Consider the following 12,026-nt stretch of genomic DNA (forward strand, 5'->3'; position numbering starts at 1 on the left):
TGTGCGTGTATGTTAAGTCAATTCTTCTCTATATGATTTCTAGGTGTTACGTAGCTGGTGTAAGTGCATTAATTAAAATGTTCATCTGAGCCAGTTATTGAGAAAACAGAGCAGATTATTGTCTGACAGCCATGCTGCAAATGTAACTGGTTATCTCGTCTATAATAGTATAATACAATGGATATGAAAGCAGCATTATCAGGTTATTAATGATGAAATGGTTTTAACTGTTACCTACCTACCTACCTACCTACTTACCTCCACTCTTAATATTTATTGTTGTAGAATAGATCTATGGCATTATTGGTCAAGGTGTCATTATTCTTTTCAGAATTAATTTTTTTAGTTTGTTTGTTTTAACCATCAAAATTAAGGCAATGCTGGAGCACTGCCCTAGAATAACAGTTTATACACACACACATACATACATACATATACATATATATATATATATATATATATATATATATATATATATATATATATATATTACACACACACAAAGTGTGGAAAAGAAGATGAAGAAATGAGATACATACATACTTATATGTATGTATGTATGTATGTATATATATATATGTATACTTAGAGAGAGAGAGAGAGAGATGGGAGTAGAAATAACAAGACTGACCAGTACAATTTTAGCTGTATACATTTAACCAACCCCTTTTTTTCTTCTTTAGGCAGGATTTAGAGGATTCTCCTCCCCATCTCACCCCCCCCCCCCCACTAAAAAAACTAACAATCAGTAACAACGTTAAGTGATCAATGGGTGTTGAAAGAAATATACAAAAAAGATGAGGATGGAAGACTTGATCAATATTTTATGGATTAATTGGAGAAAAAAAAAAAAAAAAAAAGCAAAGAAAAACTGTCTTTCACGTTGTCTCTGGAATAGTTTTTCTGTTATATCACCATTATTGCTGAAGAAAGTTAACCAACCAACTGAAAAGTATAAATGCAGTTTGTTGTTGATGTTGATGTTCTTGTTGTTGTTTTGAGGCTTTTAATCAACTGATGATAATGGAAGGGCCACTGGTAGCAGTGACCGGTAAATCCAGGTTTAGGTGGTGACGGACTGCGGCAGATGCGAAGAGATTTGATAAGGTTCTTCTTCAAGTCGTACTGGTGTACTGGTGCACACAAACATCACTTTAGACCATAGAGGTCAGATAATTTACTTGCATGGTCGTAAGCATGAATGTTCATAAGCAGTTTACAAATGAGAGCAATGTGTTCCCTGAAAAAGAAAAAAAAGAAAAGAAAATTAAAAACAAATTTAAAACAAGCATTAAAATAAGAGGTGTGAGTTCGATTCCCTTGCACACCAATGCCATTTTAAAAATCATTATTGGGGTTTATATGCCCTGATATTACACTATTTTCTATGGCCAGTATACAGTGAAGGCTTATAATTCTATTTACAAAATTAAGGGATGGTAAGAAAGGATCTTCGGATGCTGAGCTTCACTGAGGAAATGACAAGGGACTGGGAGTTGTGGCAATTTGCTGTACTTGAGAAGATGCATCAAGCTAAGTAAAATTGTGGTCATCCATACATAAAGGCTTGTCCTTTACAGGTGCCAGTGACACATAAAATTACACTCATGCCAGTGCTGCGTATACGCATCTGTGCCAGTGGTATGTTAAAAGCACACTCTGTAAAGTGGTTGGTGTTAGGGAAGGGCACCCAGCTGTAGAAATCATGCCACAACAGACAATTTGGAGTTTAGACAGCTTCCTGGCTGGCCAGCTCCTGTCAAACTGTCCAACCCATGCCAGCATGGAAAACATGATGATGATGATTCACCTGTCATTACCATGCTTCCATGGGTCAGACAGATGCCCTTTCTGTTGCCAACCCTCAACTGTTTCCAAGCAAGGTAATATTTTCCCCATGATTAGGCATGTTTTTCATGAAAGACTGGAAACACAACCTTGTTTTTATGATAATGATACTCATTGACAACCATCACATGTCTAGACAAGGACACACACACACACACACACACACACACACACAGAATGGGCGTCTTTCCAGTTTCTGTCAACGAAATTCACTCACAAAACTTTGGTTGACCAAGGGCTATTGTGGATGACACTAACCCAAAGTACTGTGCAGTGGGACTGAGCCCAAAACCAGATGGTTGAAAAGCAAGTTTCTTAACCACACAGATGCACCTGCACCAATATACGTATTATATAATTATCATGCAATCATCATTGTTTAACATCTGTTTTCCATGTCGATATGGGCTGGACAGCTGTGCCAAGCTTCACTCTCTGCTTTGGCATGGTTTTTATGACTGGATGCCCTTCCTTATCACAAACACTATGATAAATTGTAAATTCGATGCAAGATAAAATACTATTATGTACCTGATCTCCTTGTCACTTTCTTTAGAGACGTCTCTTTTCTTCCAAAAAGACTCAGCAGCATTCATGAGAAACCGAGAGAAATTCTCCAAAAGAGGAATGGTCTTGTCTTCTTCCAGGTCAACAAACCATTGTTTAGGAAATGTAGAGACAATCTAGAAAAAAAAATTTTTTTTTTAAATATTAAAAAAAACAAAAAACTATTTTCACATATATTGACTAGTTTACCTGACTACTGGGTCATCTGACTAATTACAACTACCCATCACACATCCACCTAAATCCTCCACCCTTTATTCCAGATCCCTGTAACACGCCAGTAATAGATGTGCTTCATCTTGACCCAAGTAAAGTAGATGACCAAAGCCATTCTCTTAAGGAAAACAAAAAGCTTTGTATATGTATATATATGTGTGTGTGTGTGTGTGTGTGTGTGTGTGTGTGTGTGTGTGTGTGTGTGTGTGTGTGTGTGTGTGTGTGTGTGTGTGTGTGTATATATATATATATATATATATATACATGAGAGGGTGCTGAAAATTTCCTAGCTTCGGATAAAAGAAAATACAAAGGAGAATCAGTTAATTATGACTTTATATGCTCCGTTGGATGTGTAATGTCAATGTGAATACCCGTCAGAGTGTAAGTATCTTGAGAGAAAAGCTGAACATTAGAAGCATCAGTTGTGGTGTGCAAGAGAGACGATTGTGCTGGTTTGGACATGTGGCGAGAATGGATGAGGATAGCTGCGTGAAAAAGTGCCACACCCTAACAGTTGAGGGAACCCGTGGAAGAGGTAGGCCCAGGAAGACCTGGGCTGAGGTGGTGAGGCAAGACCTTCGTACATTGGGCCTCACCGAGGCGATGACTACTGACCGAGACCTTTGGAAATGTGCTGTGCGTGAGAAGACCCGGCAAGTCAAGTAAGATCGTTGCCAGTGCCCCTGGACTGGCTCTTGTGCGGGTGGCACATGAGATGCACCATTTTGAGCGTGGCCGTTGCCAGTACCGCCTGACTGGCTCCCGTAGGATTTTCGAGTGAGATCGTTGCCAGTGCCCCTGGACTGGCCTGTGCGGGTGGCACATAAAAGACACCATTTCGAGCGTGGCCGTTTTCGTGCTGGTGACACGTAAAAGCACCCACTACACTCTCTGAGTGGTTGGCGTTAGGAAGGGCATCCAGCTGTAGAAACTCTGCCAAATTAGATTGGAGCCTGGTGTTGCCATCCGGTTTCACCAGTCCTCAGTCGAATCGTCCAATCCATGCTAGCATGGAAAGCGGACGTTAAACGATGATGATTCCCATCTCAGGTTCACACACTTACTACAGCAGTCCTTCAGGTTTTCTAAACCCTGTAAAAGAACTCAGAAGGTTGGGCCTCCAACCAGGCCTTATATTTTAATATTTTGCTTAGACAGCGCAATGGTAATAACTTGCTAGAACTCAATATGCATATGACTCAGTACGAAGCGTCATGTGAATATACTGAGGGTGACACTCAAGCACTTGACTATGACTGCATTGCACCTTGTAGCAGAAACAGCTGTAAGCTAATGAAGTTCATCACAATTGTTTATTCCTTTCTCATCCTAATTTCTCACATATATATATATATACATACATACATACATATAGAGAGACATACACTAGAATCAACTACGTCTCCTTGCTGTACATAAAATTAGCCCTGTACCTAAACAAAAAAATCTTCAGTATTCTCATGCACAACAGTCTTCAGGAAGTCAGGTTCACCAAAATATAGTTCAATTCGAAGTTAAGTCACCTTACCGCTGAGCATTTCTGCAAGACTTCTGCATTGAGTGGAGAAGTCTGCAGACCCAAGAGAATATAACGATTCAGTAACCCTTCCAAAGCCAGGCTGTGCAACATTTTCGTAGCCAGGATTCGATACCAGCTCAGGATATTCCCTAACAGCTGAAAAGAGAGAAGAAAACTCTGGTGAGAAATGAACGCATGAGAACATATGATGAAACTAAATGGTCTCCATTATTTAATATTTGCAAAGTTTTTGACATTTAGACTGACCCCGGAGATCCACACAATCCACATTTTATTACAATTTGCACAAAGAACAAAACCCCTTCTGATTGTTATGCCATATTCTAGAACACACATTTCCATGATTTTTTAGAAGTCAGGTCAACATGCTCAAACACTAATCGGTGAGCCTAAAGAATCAAAATAAAGAAATGCCTAAAGCTTCTTAACAAAATAAAAACAAAACTTTATAGGAGATCACTTACTTTAATGCAACTCCAAGACTGTCGGTGGAAGAATACAGCTGGACCACTGGACCGATTTTCCAAGATCCTAAAGGAAAAGAAAATATATGCCAATACTACACTCAAAAGGAGAAAGAGAGAGAGAGGGAGAGAGAGAGAGAGGGAGAGGGAGAGAGAGAGAGAGGGAGAAGGGGAGAGAGGGGGGGAGAGAGGGAGAGAGAGAGAGAGAGAGAGAGAGAGAGAGAGAGAGAGAGAGAGAGAACGAACTCACGATTTAAGGTAGAGTGGCATGAAAACATCATCATCCAACGTCTTTTTCATCCTCTCAACCAGTGCCTGCAATAATGCCTGTCAGAAAAAAAAACAAAACAAAAATACAAAATACTTAAGAATCTTGAAAAAGAGTCCCTGCCTGTCCATTCTTCTCCCAACAGCAGGGTAAAATGGCAGTTGTGGAAAGGGCCTTAATCTACTGTTGTCTGGTTCACAACAACCCAGCACTTTTTTCTTAGCCTTGGCACGATTTCTGTAACTTTCTGTAACTTGACACATTTTCCCCATCACCTCCTTTCTTTTCCAACTGGGGTAACCATGAATATCTTTTACAACAAGACACCTGTTCCTCTCTTGCTATCATAATCTAGCATTCCGCCACCTAGCATTCAGTCAATTCCCTCAATACACCTTCCACAATCGAGGGCTCTTGTCTTGCAGATTACTTGGTAACCTCACTGGTACTGGTGCCACACAAAAAGCATGCAGTACACACTGTAAAGTGGTTGGTGTTAGGAAGGTGCTCCCAGCTGTAGAAACCATGCCACCATGGGAAATAGATGTTAAATAATGCAGATGAATCTTAAAGGACCAAGGTCGGTTAGTCTACATCACTCCATAAGGAGCACAGGGCCAGTTTATCACAGGATTACACATTTTTACCAGTGGAGTGGACTAGAACAAATTGAAATGAAGTGTCTTGCTCAAGAGCACAACACATCGCATGGTCAGGAATTGAAACCACAATCTTATGGTCATGAGTCTAACATCCTAACCACTAAGCCATACAGCTCCACATAAGACCAAGGTGATGAGTAATAAATCTAACACAATATCATGGTCAGTTAAAGAATCACAAATGGTCGGTTGTATATGTTAGTGTACAGACGTACCTGTGTGTTTTTGCTTTCTCCGTGAACAGTGGGGTAATCTTGACACAACCGCTGTACCAGGTTGACAAATCGCGACGTCTGTGACGTTGACAGAGGATCCCAAACATCAACAGCTATGACTAGAAATGAGAAAATAACTTGCACTGTAAAGGCTTGTAATAATACTTCAAGTCAATATTATACAGACATGCACATACACACACAGACAGACAGATATACATACACACACATATATATATACATACATACACACACACATATATACAAACACATACACCACACACACTCATATATATATAAACACACACATACATACACACACACCCACACACCATATATATAAACATATACACATACATAAATTTTGCTAAATTACAAATATTTTACAGTTTAGAAAATAACATGTTTTGTGCAGGTGACACATGAGGTTTCTCGAGCGAGATGAGCGTGGCCGTTGCCAGTACCGCCTGACTGGCCTTCGTGCGGGTGACACGTAAAAGCACCCACTATACTCTCTGAGTGGTTGGCGTTAGGAAGGGCATCCAGCTGTAGAAACTCTGCCAAATCAGATTGGAGCCTGGTGTAGCCATCTGGTTTCACCAGTCCTCAGTCAAATCGTCCAACCCATGCTAGCATGGAAAGCGGACGTTAAACGCCGACGACAAGCTGTATGGAAGAATATTTTGGAAGTTGAACAGAAAAAAAAAAACAAATTATCAGAGGATCACAACTTTCAGTCTTGCTAAAATCCTCATCACTTTCCTTACAGATGAATATTGCAATAACTCTTATCTAAATACCTTATGTTATTGATAGCACAAAATAATGAGAGCTTAGCGATTAATGAATGACAAACATTTTCAACAACATCCACCTTAATCTGTCTCTAATCATCTGTCATACCAGGGCCAGATTATATCAAGGTTGCATAATCAACAACTAAATAACATTCATCTCAGTTAAACTGGTGAAGGATGCAAAACAGCAGACATTTATCATGTGCATTCTGTATAACAATGGGGATATTGGAATTAATAGACATTTATCATTGTATAGCTGATATCCACTTCATATATAACAGCAGTTACATTGGAGTTAGTGCTATTGCTATGTAAGCATTACATGGGCACCTGCTACTGTATATCTGATCATCATCATCATCATCATCGTTTAACGTCCGCTTTCCATGCTAGCATGGGTTGGACGATTTGACTGAGGACTGGTGAAACCGGATGGCAACACCAGGCTCCAGTCTGATTTGGCAGAGTTTCTACAGCTGGATGCCCTTCCTAACGCCAACCACTCAGAGAGTGTAGTGGGTGCTTTTACGTGTCACCCGCACGAAAACGGCCACGCTCGAAATGGTGTCTTTTATGTGCCACCCGCACAAGCCAGTCCAGGGGCACTGGCAACGATCTCGCTCGAAAATCCTACAGGAGCCAGTCAGGCGGTACTGGCAACAAGGCAAATGGCTTAGTGGTTAAGGCATTCGGCTCACGATTGTAAGGTCGTGAGTTCAATTCCTGGTGACGTGTTAGACACTTTATTTCACGTTGCTCCAGTCTACTCAGCTGACAAAAATGAGTAGTACCTGTATTTCAAAGGGCCAGCCTTGTCACACTCTGCGTCACGCTGAATCTCCCTGAGAACTACGTTAAGGGTACATGTGTCTGTGGAGAGCTCAGCCACTTGCACGCTAATTTCACGAGCAAGCTGTTAGATGATCGTATCAGCTGGGACCCTCGTTGTCATAACCGACGGAGAGCTCCTCTATATAAAAATAGTCATGTTAGAGTTAGTTTTAATGTTATGTAAATATAGTTGTGTTTCACTATTTTAATCCTTTAAGCATTCAGATTACTCTGTCAAATGTAATGCTTATTTATTCACGTTGTTTTGAATTAATCATGTATTAAGATTTAATACTGAAACAGGGTGTGACTGATACACAAGTAAATATGGTATACTAAATTATTCATTGAGTGACTAATCGAAAACTTCATTGATGTGTTTCAAACTATGAACGCAGACACAAAGAGCATATGTAATTGAATTAAATGGTAATGAGTACTTGGAGAGCGCAAATCTCTGCCAAGGCTCTCAACGATTAGCCAGGGATGATTTTTAAAATGAGAATATCTGGAATAAACTTGACTGCTCTCACAAATGGGAATACTAAAAATGAACCCGACAGCTCTCAAAAATTAAGTAAAAACAAAAATAGGAAAAATAATCCAGAATCCTTGTCCGGTATTGGATTGATCCCAAAATCTAATCAGTTTGTGCCAGTCATGAGGTCAGACATCCCTGAAAGTTACATATGAATCCATCCAGCAGTTCTTGAGATATCTTGCCCACGGGCAAACAAACAAACACAACTGAAAACAATACCTCTGCTTTGTTAAGGCGGAGGTAATTAGAATGCAAGTCCCATTTACTTGATGACTTAGTATATGCTGTTGCATGGCACCTGGGGCAAATATCTTCCAGCAAAGTCTCGTCAGACATATAGAAGCCTGTCAGAGAGGGAGAGATACTGTCCCAGGATGGTAAACTTAACCTGTTGCACCATTTAACACCATCACCTTTAACAGAGTTCACTCTGTTGCAAACATTTCAACAGGGTCTCTGATCTGAGGATGTTTCTCACTAGCCTCAGAGAACCTGAAAAGGGTTATGCCATGTGCAGAGCCCTTATTCTTCAGTTTAAGCCATAATTAAAGAAATAATCAAACAGAAAATATACATCCTATTATATCCATGCATTTCGACTGAACGGTCATCTTTGGATGGAGGCGATGGCAGCAGAGGTTATCTGCTGATCAATTTTACACCTGTCTTCTCTCTCCTCTTACCTGTTAGCTTAGGTAGAATTACCTTCTCCACAATACTTGGTATGAACTTGATGCTATCTTCATCTTGTGAAATGTTTTCATCTTGATAGCTATACATTGCACAACACTCATACCACCGACAATCTTCGAAATCTTTAGCATTTTCCTGTAACAAGAAGATGAAAAAACAAATAAGGATAAAACAACTGACCATGGAAAGATTAAAGGCATAATTGATCAATACAAGATTTGAACTCGAAAATTTTAAGACGTTGTTATAGACAGAACAACACATGACATATTTTTTACTGATGTTCTAAAGGTTTTGCTAATCCACCACCCAATATAATCCTTTCTACTATAGGCACAAGGCCTGAAATTTGGGTGAGGGGGATTGATGATAATTTGAAACTAACAAGAGCTGTAAGATGAAAGCCTTCCCTCAGGGAAGACCCCTGATTTGAGAACAGCAGAGAGAAGTTGTTAATGACCTCTGCTCCATAGAGAATAAAGGGCTTAAGTGAGCACCCACTATCCTTAATACACCCAGATGTATCCCACATATCTTTACGGACTGACTCATTCACATACATATAAAATGCATACACAAACCTAATTTTCTTAATCACACAATTAAACACTTGACTCAAATTTTCTTTCATCATATATAAAAAAAAAAAAAGAAGTTTTTTTTTTTCCTAACCTCGAGTGGATTCCAATCTATCAACTCAAGTCTCACAAAAGGATTAAATAATTTTGGTAAGCAAAGTCCAATATAAGCTTCCTGGTACGACTCTGCATTTTTAGTTTTCCATTCTTCAAAGAGTCGCTTGATGTTGTTTACATCACAGAAGTCTTCCTCAACATCATCAAATAACTTCTCAGTCAGCTGCAAGATTTCCACTGGAAAAACATCAGAAATTTTATTATTATTATTATTATTATTATTATCATCATTATTATTAATAGTAGTAGTAATTGTCAACATCATCGTCATCTATTCATATATATTAAACTGAGAAAAACAAGTAAATGAAAGATTTCTTTCATCATAATAATGGTTTCATATTTAAGCACAAGGTGAAGGAAGGTTATTATTAATTACAGGAACCCCAGTAGAATGCTGGTATTTATTAATCCAGAGGATGAAAGGAAAATTTTACTGATGATGTAAAATTATGAGACTGAATACTGGAAGATACCAAGTTCAACTTGTCCTTATTTTAAATATATGTTATATTTAAATAAAGCACAGACATGGTTGTGTGGTAAGATGTCTGCTTCCCAACCACATGGTTTTAGGTTCAGTCCCATTACATGTCACCTTCAGTAAGTGTCTTCAACTATAGCCCTGGTACAAAGGTAATTAGATTCAGAAGTGGGCCATATGGGGACGAAAAAATGTGGGGAGTTTGGCACCGCTGATCAAGAGAATGTTTGATCTATATATTAGCTAAATTTTATTAAACCTGAAATAATGTATGTTACCAATTCTGTGTTTTTCTATAATATATTTAACACATTTGACCATCCAGTTTTAGCTTTCATTTTGTCACTGGGCCATAATAAGATAACTTAATAAATTTTAATTTGAGTGCCATAATATTTTTTTCATGATATCATATGTGAGGCAAAGGTCACAGAGATATATGTTCTAACTGTGGTAGAAAGTCAGACTAGATGGAAATGAAAACAGCTGCCTGAAGATATATGGCTAGAAAAGCAAGAAAAACAAAACATACTTTTTTCTGAATTAAATTTGGTTATATCAGATTGATTTTCTTCATCATCGGATGACAAACCTTCGTGATGTCCAGAAAGGTCTCTGCTTTCACGAGCCCTTCGCCTACGAGACCTATAAAACACAAAAGATAAATATATTTAGCATAGTTTCCCCAAGACCACAGTTAGGAGATGCAATTATAATGACTTCTAACGTAGGCAGATGGCTACAAATGCCATCTGGAAATGGAAGAGAATGGATAGAGCTGAATCATCTGACACCTGGAAAAAATAATCCAGAATCTTTGTCCAGTACCAGATCAATCCCCAAATCTAATCAGTTCATGCCAGTCATGAGGCCAAACATCCCTGAAAGTTACATCTGAATCCATCCAGTGATTCTTGAGATATATTGTCCATGGACAAACAAACACGACTGAAAACAATACCTCTGCCTTCGCTAAGGCGGAGGTAACAAGTAGAATATTTGGGTTGGATATGGCCTGTTTAAACACTAAAGGATTAAAGGTACAGATGGGTTAGGATGTGGTGTTAAACAGGGTGATGAATTCAGTCCAACCTCCAAGATTGTAAGATGAATCTACAACACAACAGTATTCCATGCCTTGTACAGAATAAGTTCTTCAATGAATGTCTTTCCTGTATTTAACTCTTCCTTACTCTCATATGATTACTAAATAAGTTCTATTTGCAAGCTCGGACCCTCCTTCATTCCATATCACTTTCAATCACAACAAATACTAAGGGATGATTGTCAACCATAAACAGCTCCAGTAAAACCATTCTAAGAACCTCTTCTCAAAGAACACTGGAGATTAAATGGCAATAGATTTACCTGCGTGCCTCCCTCTCTGCAACACGTCTCTGCATAGCCTCAGCAGCATCAATAACTACTTTCACTTTACCTGCAAGGATACAAGCAAAACAACTGAATTAACAAACAAATCAAGCATGAAAAGAAATCTCGACACTAATTCAATGGTTACAGTTTGAGATGAGAAAAGTTTTAACAAAACAAAGCTTGTTGAGAAATGTGATGGTTAAACACACAACTAAGGGACTATGGCAAATAAATATTCTAATCCTTGCATGGCCAATGGTTGGCCAAATCAAAGAAATGTTTCAATGTTTTTGTTAAGTTCTCTTAAGTTTTTAGAGTGGTGGTTCTCAACTATTTTAATATCTGGGCCGGACCCAAAACCTGGACTCTTTTAGGAGATCCACACTTAAAAAAAAAAGTAAAACACAAATCAATTAAAGATAAAAATTATTATATTTATAGAGGGAAGACTGCCAGGGATTGCCAGAAGGATGCTTGAGGGCCACAGTTGAGCACCAGAGTCTAAATGAGTTATTTTTATATTTTGTAGGTTTCAGTTTATGACAATAATGTATGGTTCTGTCTTTGAGCTCTAGGACTCATCAGTCTGGTTATTTGGTTTCCATAGTATATAAACGACTGAAGTGACATTTCCCCTGAATGAAATACCGGTACATCACATTATGACAATAATAATCTCACTTAATCACTTGCTTCACAGTCTGCACTCCATGTTAAGCCCAGTCAAGAACAGATGTAGTTTCTATGAGCCAAAATGGTTTTCTCTAGACTCACTAAACTAAGCTGCACTTTGTAAATATAAAATCTTTCATGTAAATTTATATT

The 12,026-nt window shown here is 38.6% G+C and overlaps 1 protein-coding gene across 2 annotated transcripts in view; it reads right to left on the minus strand.

Annotated features, from left to right (window-relative positions):
- Positions 1-798: 798 nt before the first annotated feature.
- LOC106876946 (PAX3- and PAX7-binding protein 1) overlaps positions 799-12,026 on the minus strand; it is a 29,029-nt gene continuing 17,801 nt past the window's right edge. Inside the window, exons 10-19 of one of the 2 annotated variants that reach the window (XM_089339016.1) lie at positions 11,196-11,265; positions 10,360-10,472; positions 9,321-9,520; positions 8,639-8,783; positions 5,784-5,902; positions 4,889-4,965; positions 4,639-4,705; positions 4,163-4,309; positions 2,380-2,531; positions 799-1,240 (exon numbers count right to left, since the gene is read on the minus strand). In XM_089339016.1, the coding sequence (XP_089195142.1) occupies positions 1,150-1,240; positions 2,380-2,531; positions 4,163-4,309; positions 4,639-4,705; positions 4,889-4,965; positions 5,784-5,902; positions 8,639-8,783; positions 9,321-9,520; positions 10,360-10,472; positions 11,196-11,265 (1,181 nt within the window). In that variant the 3' untranslated portion in view covers positions 799-1,149. Of the gene's footprint in view, positions 1,241-2,379; positions 2,532-4,067; positions 4,310-4,638; positions 4,706-4,888; positions 4,966-5,783; positions 5,903-8,638; positions 8,784-9,320; positions 9,521-10,359; positions 10,473-11,195; positions 11,266-12,026 lie in introns of those variants that run through there. The other variant, XR_016237792.1, reaches the window with a different exon arrangement.

Source organism: Octopus bimaculoides, chromosome 21, assembly GCF_046866305.1.
Source record: "Octopus bimaculoides isolate indiv1 chromosome 21, ASM4686630v1, whole genome shotgun sequence".
Taxonomy (NCBI): domain Eukaryota; kingdom Metazoa; phylum Mollusca; class Cephalopoda; order Octopoda; family Octopodidae; genus Octopus; species Octopus bimaculoides.